This window comes from Siphateles boraxobius, unplaced genomic scaffold (genome assembly GCF_051911475.1).
Source record: "Siphateles boraxobius isolate OS27281-9 unplaced genomic scaffold, OSU_SipBor_1 204, whole genome shotgun sequence".
NCBI lineage: Eukaryota > Metazoa > Chordata > Actinopteri > Cypriniformes > Leuciscidae > Siphateles > Siphateles boraxobius.
In genome coordinates, this window is record NW_027508816.1 from 471,905 (window position 1) to 490,026 (window position 18,122).

Genomic DNA, 18,122 nt, shown 5'->3' on the forward strand with positions numbered 1-18,122 from the left:
AGTGCATGTTTCTTGCAGCTGAAGTTTCCCAGCTCCAGGTTCATGAGGCATTTGTTGAGCTGAGATAATCTCTCAGCGCTGATTCTGAGGAGATACAGAAGGAGAATACAGGAGTGTGTCCTGAGTGTTAGACGGATCTGGCCCTCGTCTGTAGGAGAACGTGACCCTGAACTCTGTGTGTGATCCACGTTCACCAGCTGCAGACTCGTCTCTCTCTCTCTCTCTCTTCTCTCTCTCTCACAAACACACACACACACACACACACACACACACACACACACACACACACACACACACACACACACACACACACACACACACACACACACACACACACACACACACCTTAGGAACGTAGACCGGAGGTTGATGGCCTCCATTGTGTCCTTGTTCTCCTTTCAGAGCACGAATGCTTTCCAGGGGCTTCAGTGGGAGACAGAAAAGAAGAGATGAAAGACACCAAATAAAAAAGGACAAAATAATTAAGCACAGGCTGAAACATATAACTGACTTTAAATGCTTTATTTTATTTTCATAAAGAAAACATACATGGTCAACACCAGCAAAGCAACAGCTATGCAGGGTTAGAGTATTGATGAAAACAATCAATGAAGCTTCACACTGTTCGAGCTTCGACACTTATGCCATATTATATTTTGAAGACTTACAACAATAATTGTAGAAAGTAAATCTCTGTCGAGTCATTAGTATAATTCAATATAATCAATATAAAAATATGTATATATATAATTCTGCCGAGTTCAATATAAATCAACCACATTTCCTGATGTGGACTTAAACATCTTTATAACAGTCACAGTGTTCGGGTCCATCACTGTCGTCAGCTGGGAAAAGAAAAGCAGCAGATGGCAGAAAACAAACAAAAACAGAAGTCCACATTTCAAAAATAACAAAAACATAAAACACAGGGAATCATATTTAATGAAAACTACACCTCTACATTTATCTTGTCAGACCCATTTAAAAAATATTTAATTATCTAAACATTTTTTCAATTCAATAAGCATCAACATTAATTTCTGTATCACAGAATACAGTATCAAATGTTACAAACTCGTACAAAGAAAATCTGAAGATCGTGTAAATTAATAATTATGCAAGATAAGGAAAATACTTGTGAAAGAGTAAATTCTCTCCATCACCACTCCGCCTCTCCTACAGCCTTGGAGAACACATAGTCTTTCCCTCCGTAACACATCACACCATCTTTCAGGTAAAACTTCCAGCGGTTTTTGCTACGGTGAATCTATAAAACACAAACAAACAAAAAAGTAAACAATTTAAGACATTTAAAATATTATTTCTTTGAAAATGGTTTTGTATGGGAGATTTGTTCCAACTAAAAACTAAAATACAAATGAATGTAGATTTAGTGCGTTTACATGAGCAGTTAAACTGAACTGGAAGATCTTTATCTGTCTGTCCAACACAATGAGTGTCACGATGGACTTCATTCACATAATGAAAACAACACATTGGCATTAGAATTTATTAATATTCTCAACCATGTCGGATTCAGACAAAATGTCTTCCACTCACGGTCAAAATCATAAATTAGATTTAGTTCTGTCATAAGGACTTTTTTGCCCAAGATCAGACCTCCTTTGTTCAAACGCATCGCACACACATTTGAGTTTTCAGTGGCCACCTACAGCACGACACATGCACAGACACTTTTCAGCTGTTTTCACATGCTTCATATTCTCAGTATTCTCTGCAAAACTCAAAAAATGCCATTATTCTGCACAGGTTTAACCATGTTCTCATTCAGAAAACACAAAGCCATAAATAACTACTGCCAACGCAACCTCTACATGCACACACATTAAGTAGTAAAACTGATGACACATCAATCAGAATCTCAGGATGAACAAAAAAAGCGACATTGCCACAGAATGAACCCTAACAGTGGTGAAAGAGCTGAAGAGCTGGGACACACAGAACATCAGTTCCTTATGAAAGGCAAGCAGCACTAGATGATGATTTATAATTATTGGATTAAAACAAAATCGGGTTAGGTTAGGGTTAGGGTTAGAGTAGGGTTAGACCCCGCTCGCTCGCTCCCTCACTCTCGCCGCCTCAGTCTCGCTCGCTGCCTCAGTCTCGCTCGCTGCCTCAGTCTCGCTCGCTCGCTGCCTCAGTCTCGCTCGCTCGCTGCCTCAGTCTCGCTCGCTCGCTGCCTCAGTCTCGCTCGCTGCCTCAGTCTCGCTCGCTCGCTGCCTCAGTCTCGCTCGCTCGCTGCCTCAGTCTCGCTCGCTGCCTCAGTCTCGCTCCCTCCGTCTCGCTCCCTCCGTCTCGCTCCCTCCGTCTCGCTCCCTCCGTCTCGCTCCCTCCGTCTCGCTCCCTCCGTCTCGCTTCTCGCCCCCTCAGTCTCGCTGCCTCAGTCTCTCTCGCTCGCTGCCTCAGTCTCTCTCGCTCGCTGCCTCAGTCTCTCTCGCTCGCTGCCTCAGTCTCTCTCGCTCGCTGCCTCAGTCTCTCTCGCTCGCTGCCTCAGTCGCTCTCGCTCGCTGCCTCAGTCGCTCTCGCTCGCTGCCTCAGTCGCTCTCGCTCGCTGCCTCAGTCGCTCTCGCTCGCTGCCTCAGTCGCTCTCGCTCGCTGCCTCAGTCTCTCCGCTCGCTGCCTCAGTCTCTCTCGCTCGCTGCCTCAGTCTCTCTCGCTCGCTGCCTCAGTCTCTCTCGCTCGCTCCCTCCGTCTCGCTCCCTCCGTCTCGCTCCCTCCGTCTCGCTCCCTCCGTCTCGCTCCCTCCGTCTCGCTCCCTCCGTCTCGCTCCCTCCGTCTCGCTTCTCGCCCCCTCAGTCTCGCTGCCTCAGTCTCTCTCGCTCGCTGCCTCAGTCTCTCTCGCTCGCTGCCTCAGTCTCTCTCGCTCGCTGCCTCAGTCTCTCTCGCTCGCTGCCTCAGTCTCTCTCGCTCGCTGCCTCAGTCGCTCTCGCTCGCTGCCTCAGTCGCTCTCGCTCGCTGCCTCAGTCGCTCTCGCTCGCTGCCTCAGTCGCTCTCGCTCGCTGCCTCAGTCGCTCTCGCTCGCTGCCTCAGTCTCTCCGCTCGCTGCCTCAGTCTCTCTCGCTCGCTGCCTCAGTCTCTCTCGCTCGCTGCCTCAGTCTCTCTCGCTCGCTCCCTCCGTCTCGCTCCCTCCGTCTCGCTCCCTCCGTCTCGCTCCCTCCGTCTCGCTCCCTCCGTCTCGCTCCCTCCGTCTCGCTCCCTCCGTCTCGCTCCCTCCGTCTCGCTCCCTCCGTCTCGCTCCCTCCGTCTCGCTCCCTCCGTCTCGCTCCCTCCGTCTCGCTCCCTCCGTCTCGCTCCCTCCGTCTCGCTCCCTCCGTCTCGCTGCCTCCGTCTCGCTGCCTCCGTCTCGCCCGCTTCGTCTCGCTCCCTCCGTCTCGCTCCCTCCGTCTCGCTCCTCGCCCCCTCAGTCTCGCTGCCTCAGTCTCTCTCGCTCGCTGCCTCAGTCTCTCTCGCTCGCTGCCTCAGTCTCTCTCGCTCGCTGCCTCAGTCTCTCTAGCTCGCTGCCTCAGTCTCTCTCGCTCGCTGCCTCAGTCTCTCTCGCTCGCTGCCTCAGTCTCTCTCGCTCGCTGCCTCAGTCTCTCTCGCTCGCTGCCTCAGTCTCTCTCGCTCGCTGCCTCAGTCTCGCTCGCTCGCTGCCTCAGTCTCGCTCGCTCGCTGCCTCAGTCTCGCTCGCTCGCTGCCTCAGTCTCGCTCGCTCGCTGCCTCAGTCACGCTCGCTCGCTGCCTCAGTCACGCTCGCTCGCTGCCTCAGTCTCGCTCGCTCGCTGCCTCAGTCTCGCTCGCTCGCTGCCTCAGTCTCGCTCGCTCGCTGCCTCAGTCTCGCTCGCTCGCTGCCTCAGGCTCGCTCGCTCGCTGCCTCAGCCTCGCTCCCTCCCTCAGCCTCGCTCGCTCCCTCATCCTCGCTCCCTCCCTCATCCTCGCTCCCTCCCTCAGTCTCGCTCGCTCCCTCAGTCTCTCGCTCCCTCAGTCTCGCTCGCTCCCTCAGTCTCGCTCGCTCCCTCAGTCTCGCTCGCTCCCTCAGTCTCGCTCGCTCCCTCAGTCTCGCTCGCTCCCTCAGTCTCGCTCGCTCCCTCAGTCTCGCTCGCTCCCTCAGTCTCGCTCGCTCCCTCAGTCTCGCTCGCTCCCTCACTCACTCCCTCAGTCTCGCTCGCTCCCTCAGTCTCGCTCGCTCCCTCAGTCTCGCTCGCTCCCTCAGTCTCTCGCACCCTCAGTCTCGCTTGCTCCCTCCCTCTCGCTCCCTCAGTCTCGCTCGCTCCCTCAGTCTCGCTCGCTCCCTCAGCCTTGCTCCCTCAGTCTCTCGCTCCCTCAGCCTTGCTCCCTCAGCCTTGCTCCCTCAGTCTCTCGCTCCCTCAGTCTCTCGCTCCCTCAGTCTCTCGCTCCCTCAGTCTCGCTCGCTCCCTCAATCTCTCGCTCCCTCAGTCTCTCTCGCTCCCTCAGTCTCGCTCGCTCCCTCAGTCTCTCGCTCCCTCAGTCTCTCGCTCCCTCAGTCTCTCGCTCCCTCAGTCTCGCTTGCTCCGTCTCGCTCGCTCCCTCAGCCTCGCTCGCTCCCTCAGCCTTGCTCCCTCAGCCTCGCTTGCTCCCTCCCTCTCGCTCCCTCAGTCTCGCTCCCTCAGTCTCGCTCGCTCCCTCAGTCTCGCTCGCTCCCTCCCTCTCGCTCCCTCAGCCTCGCTCCCTCAGCCTCGCTCCCTCAGCCTCGCTCCCTCAGCCTCGCTCCCTCAGTCTCTCGCTCCCTCAGTCTCTCGCTCGCTCCCTCAGCCTCGCTCCCTCAGCCTCGCTCGCTCCCTCAGCCTCGCTCGCTCCCTCAGTCTCGCTCGCTCCCTCAGCCTCGCTCGCTCCCTCAGCCTCGCTCCCTCCCTCTCGCTCCCTCCCTCTCGCTCCCTCAGTCTCGCTCCCTCAGTCTCGCTCGCTCCCTCCCTCTCGCTCCCTCAGTCTCGCTCGCTCCCTCAGCCTCGCTCCCTCAGTCTCGCTCCCTCAGCCTCGCTCCCTCAGTCTCGCTCCCTCAGTCTCGCTCCCTCAGTCTCGCTCCCTCAGTCTCGCTCCCTCCCTCCCTCTCGCTCCCTCAGCCTCGCTCACTCCCTCCCTCTCGCTCCCTCAGCCTTCGCTCCCTCCCTCTCGCTCCCTCAGTCTCGCTCCCTCAGCCTCGCTCCCTCCCTCTCGCTCCCTCAGTCTCGCTCCCTCAGTCTCGCTCCCTCAGTCTCGCTCCCTCAGTCTCGCTCGCTCCCTCAATCTCGCTCCCTCCCTCAATCTCGCTCGCACCCTCCCTCTCGCTCCCTCAGTCTCGCTCCCTCAGTCTCGCTCCCTCAGCCTCGCTCCCTCAGCCTCGCTCACTCCCTCCCTCTCGCTCCCTCAGCCTCGCTCACTCCCTCCCTCTCGATCCCTCAGTCTCGCTCGCTCCCTCAGCCTCGCTCGCTCCCTCAGCCTCGCTCGCTCCCTCAGCCTCGCTCCCTCCCTCAGCCTCGCTCCCTCAGCCTCGCTCCCTCAGCCTCGCTCCCTCAGCCTCGCTCCCTCCCTCAGTCTCGCTCCCTCCCTCAGTCTCGCTCGCTCCCTCAGTCTCGCTCGCTCCCTCAGTCTCGCTCGCTCCCTCAGCCTCGCACCCGCTCACCTGCCTATAATTATCAAGCAACCCTGAACAGCTTGATTAGCTGGTCAAGGTGTGTTTGATTGGGGCTGGAGCTAAAATCTGCAGGACAGTAGCTCTCCAGGAGCAGGGTTGGAGACACCTGCACTAGCGGGAGAAGGGAGGTGCAGCGGGGGCTCCCCCTGGTGGGGGGTTGTGGACTAACATAATATTGTACTTAAAAACATGAAATAAAAAAAATAATTAAAATAGACATAACATATTGTGTTTGATATGGGATTAAAATGATGGGCAGTGTATAAGATATAAACTAATGATTTAAATGAATGATTTTAATATTTCGTTGATAAAGGACTAGCCTACACCTCAGGAAGTGCTTTCAGAAATGTGGAATATGTAGTTGAGAAAATGCAAGATGGAACAAGTCGAAAAGTGGACGACAAAATGGGGATTTAAGTTTTCAGTGGAAAAAACAAAAGTTATGTTGTTCACAAGAAAGAAAGTCAGGGAATGGTATTTGGTAAAAATAATTTAGAGAGAGTTGAAAATTTTCGTTTTTTGGGAGTATATTTTGATGTGAGATTAACATGGAGGGAGCATATTAGATATGTAGTTAAGTGTAAAAAAGTTATAAATGTCATGAGGTGTTTTGCAGGATTGGGGTGGGTAGTGGATGTAGCATCGCACCAGCAGCCATATCACCCTGTAGCCCCTAAGCAGGGCTGAGCCTGGTTAGCACCAGGATGGGAGACCTCCTGAGAAAACTAGGTTGCTGCTGGAAGAGGTGTTAGTGAGGCCAGCAGGGGGTGCTCACCCTGTGGTCTGTGTGGGTCCGAACGCCCCAGGATGGTGACAGGGACACTATACTGTCAAAGAGCACCATCCTTCAGATGAGACGTTAAACCTAGGTCCTGACTCTCTGTGGTTATTAAAAATCCTAGGATGTCCTTGAATAAAGAGTAGGGGTGTAACCCCGGCATCCTGGCCAAATTTGCCCCTTGGCCTCTGTCCATCATGGCCTCCTAATCATCCCCATATACTGATTGGCTTCATCACTGTCTCCTCTCCACCAGTAAGCTGGTGTGTGGTGGGCGTTCTGGCGCAATATGGCTGCCATCGCATCATCCAGGTGGATGCTGCACACTGGTGGTGGTTGAGGAGATTCCCCCTTCCATGTGAAGCGCTTTGAGTACCTAGAAAAGTGCTATATAAATGTAATGAATTATTATTATTTATTATTAAAATACATATATATAGCCTTAATAAGGTCAAGGTTAGACTATGGAAGTATTGTATATGGTTCAGCAGCCAAATCTGTGTTGGCAGACCTGGATGTTATACAAGCTCGGGCTTTAAGAGTGTGTGTAAGAGCAGTTAGAACCTCCCCAGTATGTGCTCTCCAAGCTGAAGCAGGTGAAATGCCATTGTGGTTAAGGAGGAAGCAGCTGGGGGCTAATTATTGGGTTAATTTAAGAGGGCATGGAGATAGTCATCCAGCAAAAAAGGTGCTGCAGACATGCTGGGAGAAGGAGACAAAACAAAAAACAAGTTTTGGGTGGACAGGGGATCAAATGGCAAAGGATACAGGGGTTTATGATAAAGAGTTTGGCGCAAATGTGGTGTGGCCTATCAGTACTGTCTGGGAATTAGAAATACCGTGTGTAGATTTGGAGCTATGTAAGATTAAACGTAATAAGAATGCTGATTTAAATAGTATATATTATAGTTATAAGGAATGTAAGTAGAAGGAAAGTATACAGATTTTCACAGATGGGTCAAAGGACATGCAAACAGAGGCAACAGGGTCTGCAGTTGTTATTCCTAGATATAAGCTGGAAATTAGTAAAAGGACATCGGATTTTCTGAGTGTATTTGCAGTTGAAATGTTTGCCATATTGATGGCGTTGGAATGGACAGAACAAATTAGTGACCAGGAAATATTAATATGTAGTGACTCATATTTGCAATATTAATATGTAGTGACTCATATTTGCAATATTATAAAAAGTCTTGATTTTTATTGTTTTTACCAAGATTGTGTAAAATTACATTTGTATTACATGGTGATCTCAAACTTCTGAACGCTAGTGTACATTCAGATATATTTTAACACTCATAATTCTACAGGTTTTTTCTTTTGGGCAACCCAATCTATGAACCCATAACTTATAGCTTATTTTTCCTGTACAAAACGGTACGGTTTCATCTTTACCCAGTGTATGATTTGCAAAGGCTGATTTTCTACTCCTTTCACCTCATTCAATAAAATCACCCCCAAAAAGTTTCTCTGTAGTTTTTACCTTGTCATACTGGCAAACGATGACATTCTCTGTGTCAAAGATCTCTGGGATATCTTGGTCACTCACGTCATCTCCAGAGTTCAGCGGATCCTGAGAGAACGCATGAGAAGAGAACAAAAGCGTTAATTTCTTCGCCTTTAAACTAGATCAGACTTTCATGAGCACAAGATTGACAGAATCAGTGTGTGTGAAAATCTTCCAGCTCGTTCTCTTATAATGAGACCTGATTTTAGTCATCACTCACAGGCTTTCGATTCAAAAGCAATTTATGGATTTCCGTGATTATTATTATTTCCATAATTATATTGAATTCTCTGAAATGTTCAGGTTTTCCTGAAAAGTTCAGAGTTTCTTTATTTTTATAACCGGTGATTCCCTGGAGGTCAAGCTTTAAGGTCTAAAATAAACACTTATAACAAGTTTACCTTAGTGAATCAGAGCAAGGCAAAAACACGCTTTAGAAGACGGATTTACGACACACTCACTTCACTGTTCAAATTTGGTTAATCAGTATCGGCACTTGTCAGATTCTTGTAATCCTCTGAAAACTGACAGACCGGCTCATTCTTTGATTCAGTAACTGGTCTATAGTGTATCGTGTCTGTAAGAATTCAACTCTCACCAATAACATAATATTAGATCATGAACAAATAAAATGTCTCCACAATCTCCTTTTGAAGAGAGATTGCTAGTATGGTGCTACACTGCACATTATATCAGATTCTATCACAACACACTGCCCAACGCCACGTATATTCACATCTCGTGTTAAACAGCGCAGCAGAAGAAGTGCATGCCATTACAATTTTTCAAAAGAATCAAATCAATCTAAAGATTTGACTGAAATGATTTGTCCGTAAACTGGAACGACCTGGATACAGTTTATATTTCTGATGAAAGAAAAACAACAATAACATAACAGGAACCATTGGTGTTCTGTGTACTGTAAGTGCTTTCATTACCTCTTCCTCTTCCAACTCCTCATTGCCATTGATCATTCCCAGAAACTCTTCCTCTCCAACGAGCCCCAGATCTTCATCATCATCATCATCTTCCTCCGTGTCGGAGCTGCTGTCAGCGACTCCATCCAGTTGTGTGATGAAGTTTAGATCCGTCTCAAGCTGATGAAACATCATCAGTTACATATTCTGTGTTTGAAACGACAATCTTTGAGCAGAAACATTTATATGGCTTCATTAAAACTGCAAGGCTACATGATGAAAGAGTTTTTACTAAAATGAAAATGGTTGCTGATCTCAAATACACGTGATTTCCTTTCTTCTACCCTCAAATCTCATTAACATTAACATATTTAACTGAAGAGCAATATTCAGTTACAACCCATTTTACATGCACATTTTTTAACGGATTAGGCAAACGCTTTTACCCAAAGCAATTCACATTTAGTTCAAGGTCTACTTTTTCATGCATCGGTTCATACATAAGTCTGGGGGGCAAAAACAATTTGCCTAACTAGAATAGATATAATTCATATTCAATTGCTAAATTTTCGTCTTTGCTTTTATAAAGGTAATTTAAAAATTGGTGCAAATAAAGCATTGCTTTATTAATAGGGTTGCCCTCGACTAAAGATTTTTCTAGTTGACTAGTATTCATTTATTTAAGCAATTTATTTAATTTAATTACTTGAATATATACAGGGGGGTAGAATATATTCCTATTCCGTGCTCAAGAGCTCGCATAATTCTTGCTGCAAAGCACTGGCAAAAGTAATGATTATGAATGTATCAGAAAATTTAAGCAAGGAGACATTTTAATTGTTTATTAATGAACTAGTGTTTTCTTAGTCAGTGTTTTCTGCAAAGATGAAGTTAACGAAGCTGACTCGCCAGTGGGCGTGCCTATAGAGTGAAATCCAACTTTCATTCGGATTAAAAAATCAGAGAGTATTTGTTTTCCATTTTAATTGGTTCTGTAGCATCTGGACCAATCACACACACACAAATTATTCATTATTTCACTCACTCTCCCAACAAAGATCTGTATAACTTCCCCCGAAACTAACATGACAATGAAACTAACACCACTGGTAGAACTCAGGATCCTGTTACATCGATAAGAATTGTTATGACCCCAAAAAGGGAATTCCCTAGAGATGTGACACTCACTTAATTCTTACTGAGAAGTAAACCCTGTTATTTAACATATTTATATATATATATATATATATATATATATACAGGTCCTTCTCAAAAAATTAGCATATTGTGATAAAGTTAATTATTTTCCATAATGTAATGATAAAAATTAAACTTTCATATATTTTAGATTCATTGCACACCAACTGAAATATTTCAGGTCTTTTATTGTTTTAATACTGATGATTTTGGCATACAGCTCATGAAAACCCAAAATTCCTTTCTCAAAAAATTAGCATATCATGAAAAGGGTCTCTAAACAAGCTATTAACCTAATCATCTGAATCAACTAATTAACTCTAAACACCTGCAAAAGATTCCTGAGGCTATTAAAAACTCCCAGCCTGTTTCATTACTCAAAACCGCAATCATGGGTAAGACTGCCGACCTGACTGCTGTCCAGAAGGCCATCATTGACACCCTCAAGCAAGAGGGTAAGACAGAAAGAAATTTCTGAACAAATAGGCTGTTCCCAGAGTGCTGTATCAAGGCACCTCAGTGGGAAGTCTGTGGGAAGGAAAAAGTGTGGCAAAAAACGCTCCACAACGAGAAGAGGTGACCGGACCCTGAGGAAGATTGTGGAGAAGGACCGATTCCAGACCTTGGGGGACCTGCGGAAGCAGTGGACTGAGTCTGGAGTAGAAACATCCAGAGCCACCGTGCATAGGCGTGTGCAGGAAATGGGCTACAGGTGCCGCATTCTCCAGGTCAAGCCACTTTTGAACCAGAAACAGCGGCAGAAGCGCCTGACCTGGGCTACAGAGAAGCAGCACTGGACTGTTGCTCAGTTTTGCATGTCATTCGGAAATCAAGGTGCCAGAGTCTGGAGGAAGACTGGGGAGAAGGAAATGCCAAAATGCCTGAAGTCCAGTGTCAAGTACCCACAGTCAGTGATGGTCTGCGGTGCCATGTCAGCTGCTGGTGTTGTTCCACTGTGTTTTATCAAGGGCAGGGTCAATGCAGCTAGCTATCAGGAGATTTTGGAGCACTTCATGCTTCCATCTGCTGAAAAGCTTTATGGAGATGAAGATTTCATTTTTCAGCACGACCTGGCACCTGCTCACAGTGCCAAAACCACTGGTAAATGGTTTACTGACCATGGTATTACTGTGCTCAATTGGCCTGCCAACTCTCCTGACCTGAACCCCATAGAGAATCTGTGGGATATTGTGAAGAGAAAGTTGAGAGACGCAAGACCCAACACTCTGGATGAGCTTAAGGCCGCTATCGAAGCATCCTGGGCCTCCATAACACCTCAGCAGTGCCACAGGCTGATTGCCTCCATGCCACGCCGCATTGAAGCAGTCATTTCTGCAAAAGGATTCCCGAACAAGTATTGACTATTGTGTGCATAACTGAACATAATTATTTGAAGGTTGACTTTTTTTTTGTATTAAAAACACTTCTTTTATTGGTCGGATGAAATATGCTAATTTTTTGAGACAGGAATTTTGGGTTTTCATGAGCTGTATGCCAAAATCATCAGTATTAAAACAATAAAATACCTGAAATATTTCAGTTGGTGTGCAATGAATCTAAAATATATGAAAGTTTAATTTTTATCATTACATTATGGAAAATAATGAACTTTATCACAATATGCTAATTTTTTGAGAAGGACCTGTATATATATATATATATATATATATATATATATATATATAACCACTTGAGAAATGTATAAACATGCATCTAATTTTCCCATCTCATTATTTTCCTTTTATGATGCTGTGGCGAGGAGGGCGTGGTTCAGCGAAGTCTGGACGCTGAAAGTGGAAAGAGTGTTGCCTGATATAGTGGAAAGAGTGATATTTTAAATAGTGGAAAGAGTAATATTTTTATATAGTGGAAAGAGGAGCAGGGGGGAGAGGGGGGGAGGCTGCAGGCTGAACGGCTCCCCGGCCTGAGTCGGGCGGTGGGGGTATGTGGCGAGGGGGGCTTGGTTCAGCGAAGTCTGTAGTGCGAGAGCAACGACGGAGCCGAGCAGTGAGTAAGTAGGTTAAGTGCAAAATGACGAACACCTGTCTCTGATTGCAGTAATTGGCGTGGGGAGACCGCATAAAAGCCGGCTGGTGCAAGAGAGCAGAAAGAGAAGGACTGGGTACTCGTGCACGAGATGTGAGCTGGACACTGAAAGTGGAAAGAGTGTTGCCTGATATAGTGGAAAGAGTGATATTTTAAATAGTGGAAAGAGTAATATTTTTATATAGTGGAAAGAGTGTTCTCTGAACGAGGTTTATGTTAGAGCGCGCACAGCGCATTTCTTCTGTTTTTCAACCAAATAAAAGTGTACGAGTCCCAGCCACGCCGACCCCTGTCTTCTTCCATCACACCAACACCGAACCTTCACTACACTGGTGCCGAAACCCGGGATGGAAGAAGAGGCCGCTGATCCCGTTGCTGACCGGAGAAGCCCAGATCGCCACACAACAGCTGCCAGTCCAGAACCTCCTGGTCTACGAAGACCTCAAACGCGCCATCCTGCAGCGGGTCGGCCGGACCCCGGAGCAGAGCAGACAGCGGTTCCGGTCACTGGAGCTCGGGGAATCTGGCCGACCCTTCGCCTTTGCGCAGCAGCTCCCGGACGCGTGCCGCAAGTGGTTGATGGCCGACGGACGCGACGTCGAGGGAATTATAGACCACGTGGTACTGGAGCAATTCGTCGCGCGGCTCCCCCAAGACCGCGCAGTGGGTCCAGTGCCACCGCCCGATGTCGCTGAAGCAGGCCATCCAGTTGGCGGAGGACCAGATGGTGGCGTGCCCAGGGGTCGGCGAACCCCTACCAGCAGCTTCTCTCTCTCTCTCTCTCTCTGAGCCTGTTCCCGCACCCAGAGCGCCGCCCAGGGGAACATTGGGGCGGCGGGAAGGACTGGGCCGGCCTGTTGGCGTTGCGGGGACTCTGGACATTTTATCGACCGGTGCCCCGTTATGGAGGTGGGGACACTGGTCAGGGTCCCTGACACACCGCAGGCTGCCCCCGATCAAGCTGGGTTGTACCAAATACCAGTGAGTATTAAGGGGGGTACCGATCAGGCTTTGGTGGATTCAGGCTGTAACCAAACCTCCATCCATCAAAATCTGATACAACCAGAGTCATTGGATAAGAGCCACACGGTTAGGGTTCGGTGTGTGCACCGGGAGGTGATGGATTACCCTTTAATGCCAGTCATTATCCAATTTCAGGGCCAAAAGCATAGTGTGGAGGTGGCCGTTAGCCAACACCTCCGGCACCCGTTAATTTTGGGGACCAATTGGCCGGGGTTTAAAACACTATTGGGTTATTTGTGTGCGGGTGCTTCTGGGACAAAAAGGAAGCAGGAGAGGGGAGCGGTCGCTCAGGTTGGAGAGGCTGTGCTGGGGCCTTCGGTACCTGTCCCAGAGGTTCGGAACGCGGTTGAAAGAAGGATTCTTTCAGAGCGTGATGACTTTCCTCTGGAACAGTCCCGAGATGAGACGCTTAAAAATTCGTTAGACCAGGTCCGTACAATCGACGGGCAGCCCCTCCACCCCGACTGATCGCCCACATATCCTTATTTTGCTATCATAAAAGATAAGTTGTATCGGGTGACCCAAGACACCCAGTCAAAGCAAGATACAACTCAGTTATTAGTTCCGAAGAGCCGTCGGGAAATGCTTTTCCAGGCGGCTCACTGTAATCCGATGGCTGGACATTTAGGGCAGGCAGCTACACTAAATCGTTTAATGACCCGATTTTTCTGGCCGGGCATTCACGAGAACGTGCGCAAGTGTTGCGCGTCTTGTCGTGAATGTCAGTTGGTGAATCCACCGGCCAACCCAAAAGCACCTTTGTGCCCTCTTCCCTTAATGGAGGTCCCCTTCAAAAGAATTGGAATGGACCTCATCGGGCCATTAGAACGATCTGCACGGGGGCATCGCTTTGCATTAGTCCTGGTGGATTATGCAACGCGATACCCAGAAGCAGTGCCGCTTCGCAATATTTCCGCTAAAAGTGTGGCGAGCGCACTGTTTTAATTGATCTCCCGGGTGGGAATCCCGAAAGAGATTCTCACCGATCAAGGCACGGCGTTCATGTCACACACTATTCGCGAACTGTACGAATTATTGGGCATTAAATCGATCCGCACCAGCGTCTATCACCCACAAACAGACGGCTTGGGGGAACGTTTTTAATTGCACATTAAAATCCATGATTCGTAAGTTTGTGCAGGAAGACGCCAAAAATTGGATTAGTGTCTAGAACCCCTCTTGTTTGCTGTACGCGAGGTCCCCCAAGCCCGCACGGGGTTTTCCCCCTTCGAGCTTCTCTATGGGCGTCAGCCCCGCGGGGTGCTGGACGTGCTTAGAGAGGCTTGGGAGGACGGACCTTCGAATAGCAAAAACGAAATTCAGTATGTCTTGGACCTGTGAACAAAACTCCACACTTTGGGGCGGCTCTCTATGGAGAATTTGTTACAGGCTCAGGACAAGCAAAGTCGGCTGTACAACAGGGGGGCTAGACTACGCAAATTTGCACCAGGAGATAAAGTACTTGCATTGCTCCCCACATCCAGCTCTAAATTACTCGAAGTGGCAAGGGCCGTTTGTGGTCACACGGCGAGTCGGGGACCTCAACTATGAGGTTGTCCGATCAGATAGGGACGGGGCACATCAAATTTACCACCTCAACCTCCTTAAAAAAAAAAATGAGGCGGAGTCAGTGATGCTGGCGACAGTGGTAAGTGAGGAGGAGGATCTCGGTCCAGAAGCGAGTTCAAAACCCCAATCTCTCGCTCTGGCATTTGGTGGAGACCACCTCTCGCCGTCCCAGATCACTGACACACGTAATTTACAAGCAGAGTTTGCTGATGTGTTCTCGCCCCTACCTGGTCGGACAAATCTCATTCAGCACCACGTTGAGACCAAACCGGGTGTAATAGTACGCAGCTGGCCGTATCGTTTACCTGAACATAAAAAGAAAATAGTTCAGGATGAATTAGAAGCTATGCTGGACATGGGGGTAATAGAAGAATCCAACAGTGACTGGGCAAGCCCGATAGTTTTAGTGCCTAAAACCGACTGCTCCGTCCGGTTCTGTGTGGATTATCGCAAGGTGAATGCTGTGTCGAAATTCAATGCATATCCAATGCCACGGGTTGACGAATTACTTGATCGGCTCGGTACCACTCGATTTAATTCGACACTGGATTTGACAAAAGGGTATTGGCAGATCCCCTTATCTCCAATATCTAAAGAAAAAACTGCTTTCACAACAACGTTTGGATTACACAAATTTGTTACTCTTCCTTTCGGCTTGTTCGGGGCTCCCGCAACCTTCCAGCGCCTGATGGACAGAATTCTCCGGCCGCATACTGCATATGCCGCTGCTTACTTGGATGATATTATCATCTATAGTAACGACTGGCAGCGGCATATGCAGCATTTGCGAGCTGTCCTCAGGACGCTGCGAGGGGAAGGGCTCACTGCCAACCCAAAGAAGTGTGCAATTTGGCGCGTGGAAGTTAGGTATCTGGGCTTCCACTTGGGTCATGGACAGGTGGGTCCCCAAATTGATAAGACCGCAGCAGTTGCGACCTGTCCGAGACCTAAGACCAAAAAGGAGGTTAGACAGTTCCTGGGGCTAGCTGGATATTACAGAAGGTTTGTGCCTAATTATTTGGACCTTGCTAGCCCGCTGACTGATCTGACTAAAAAGGAAGCACCAGATACTGTCCAGTGGACGGAGCGGTGTCAGCAGGCCTTTACTCAGATAAAGGCTGCTCTATGTGGCGGACCGCTCTTACAGGCTCCTAACTTTTCTCTCCCTTTTTCCCTACAGACTGACACGTCGGACAGAGGGCTGGGCGCAGTCTTGTCCCAGGAGATAGAGGGTGAAGAACGGCCGGTGCTATACATTAGTCGGAAGCTCTCGAAGAGAGAGACTATGTACAGCACCATTGAAAAGTAAGCTTTAGCCATCAAGTGGGCCGTTCTCACCCTCCGCTACTACCTCCTGGGTCGAGAGTTCACCCTCTGTTCGGACCACGCTCCCCTGCAGTGGCTCCACCGCATGAAGGATACCAACGCGCGGATCACCCGTTGGTATCTGGCCTTACAGCCTTTTAAGTTCAAGGTGATCCACAGGCCGGGTGCACAGATGGTTGTGGCTGACTTCCTCTCCAGGAGGAGGGGGGAGAGGGGGGGAGGCTGCAGGCCGGACGGCTCCCCGGCCTGAGTCGGGCGATGGGGGTATGTGGCGAGGGGGGCGTGGTTCAGCGAAGTCTGTAGTGCGAGAGCAACGACGGAGCCGAGCGTTGAGTAAGTAGATCAAGTGCAAAATGACGAACACCTGTCTCTGATTGCAGTTATTGGCGTGGGGAGACCGCATAAAAGCCGGCTGGTGCAAGAGAGCAGAGAGAGAAGGACTGGGTACTCGCGCACGAGACGTGAGCTGGACGCTGAAAGTGGAAAGAGTGTTGCCTGATGTAGTGGAAAGAGTGATATTTTAAATAGTGGAAAGAGTAATATTTTTATATAGTGGAAAGAGTGTTCTCTGAACGAGGTTTATGTTAGAGCGCGCACAGCGCATTTCTTCTGTTTTTCAACCAAATAAAAGTGTACGACTCCAGCCACGCCGACCCCTGTCTTCTTCCATCACACCAACACTGAACCTTCACTACAGATGCTTTGGCCAATGTTTTCTTGTAAACTCTAATGGGTTAATGTTTCAGACTTTGCATACTATGGTTAACCAAAATCATATGTGTGGCATGTTTGATCTCTATAAACTTCAATCTTCGCTCCCCATTTGTTAATTTACTTTACATTTTGCTAACTTTGTGACGCATGGGTATTATAAGAATCTTGAAGATTCTTTTTCTTAAACACCCAATGAAATTACAGATTCAAACGCCTTGCTCGAACACAAAGGGTCGTAAACTCTCCCTCCAAAGTGACAACTTCTTATTGGCTCACACACCTCCAGAGGGTGTGGCATCTTCACACTTTAAATTCACTGAACACAAGATCATCTTCTCTCTCTGGACCCACTTGACCCTCTCGGCTTTTTGATCTCTTAGCGATCTCTAATCCCTCTCTTTCTCTTGGTCCTTCCTGAGAAGTCCTGATGTGAAGATGATGCTAAACTAGAAGTTTTTTTAGGACCCCCATGCTAGTGCCAGGCTGCGGCCTTGTCTTTCCACCTTAGATTGCCAATACTAACCTACGACCAGATATTGTTTGGTGGTCTGGATCAGCACGCGTTGTTCAACTGATAGAGTTAACAGTGCCATGGGAGGATGCGGTAGATGAGGCATATGAGAGGAAGAAACTGCGGTATGCTCATCTGGCCACTGAAGCAGAACAGCAAGGATGGAGAGTCCAGGTTTATCCAGTGGAAGTGGGTTGTCGAAGGTTTTGTGGCACACTCTACAACCCGGTTCCTCAGAGACGTCGGATTCAGTGGCCAAGAGTTGCGTCGCACAGTAAAGAACTTATCTGAAGCAGCAGAAAGGAGCAGCAACTGGCTGTGGTTGAGACGGAAAGATTCTAGCTGGCTGTGTACAGGCCGCCATGCTACGGTTTAGTAGAATTCTTGAAAACTTGAAGAGTCTTGGTTTATTTGTATAGGTTGTATAGTTATTACAGTCATTATGTTCCTGTGTATATTGCGTGAATGACGGGTGGTTGGGCAGATATTGTGTTTTGCAGTGGTATGCCATACGGAACCGTTGCCACTGAAACTGCATATTAACGCACCAGTGGGGCTCGACAGCCTTAGTCAAACGGGTTGGCGTGTATGGTTGGGTTGCGGAGAGATTGTGAGATTGTGGTTAGGTCTCAGCAGCAAGAGGGAAGTAGAGGTCGGTAAGCTGGGCTGAGTTGAGTGGGGACGGAGGGGGGTGACTCTGGGACGCCAGAGTCACTGTCGAGCCCTCTTGAGGTGTCATGGGCTAGTCGACGAAACACTGAGGACGGAAGGTGCCCACTTGAAGACCCTAGAGATGTTCCCTACTCCGCTCAATCCAGAGGGTTGTCATGGGGGGACCGCACTGTGGTTGCAGCCGTTGTGTGTGCTGACGCGTGTTAACACTAGACAGAAGGAGATTT

General features: G+C 48.6%; 1 protein-coding gene across 3 annotated transcripts in view; it reads right to left on the reverse strand.

Moving 5' to 3' along the window:
• Positions 1-507: 507 nt before the first annotated feature.
• Positions 508-18,122, reverse strand: part of gtf2a1l (general transcription factor IIA, 1-like) — a 59,418-nt gene continuing 41,803 nt past the window's right edge. For 2 of the 3 annotated variants that reach the window (XM_077237545.1, XM_077237547.1), the window contains exons 7-9: positions 8,859-9,017; positions 7,897-7,986; positions 508-1,267 (exon numbers count right to left, since the gene is read on the reverse strand). In XM_077237545.1, the coding sequence (XP_077093660.1) occupies positions 1,160-1,267; positions 7,897-7,986; positions 8,859-9,017 (357 nt within the window). In that variant the 3' untranslated portion in view covers positions 508-1,159. The remainder of the gene's footprint in view (positions 1,268-7,896; positions 7,987-8,858; positions 9,018-18,122) is intronic. The other variant, XM_077237546.1, reaches the window with a different exon arrangement.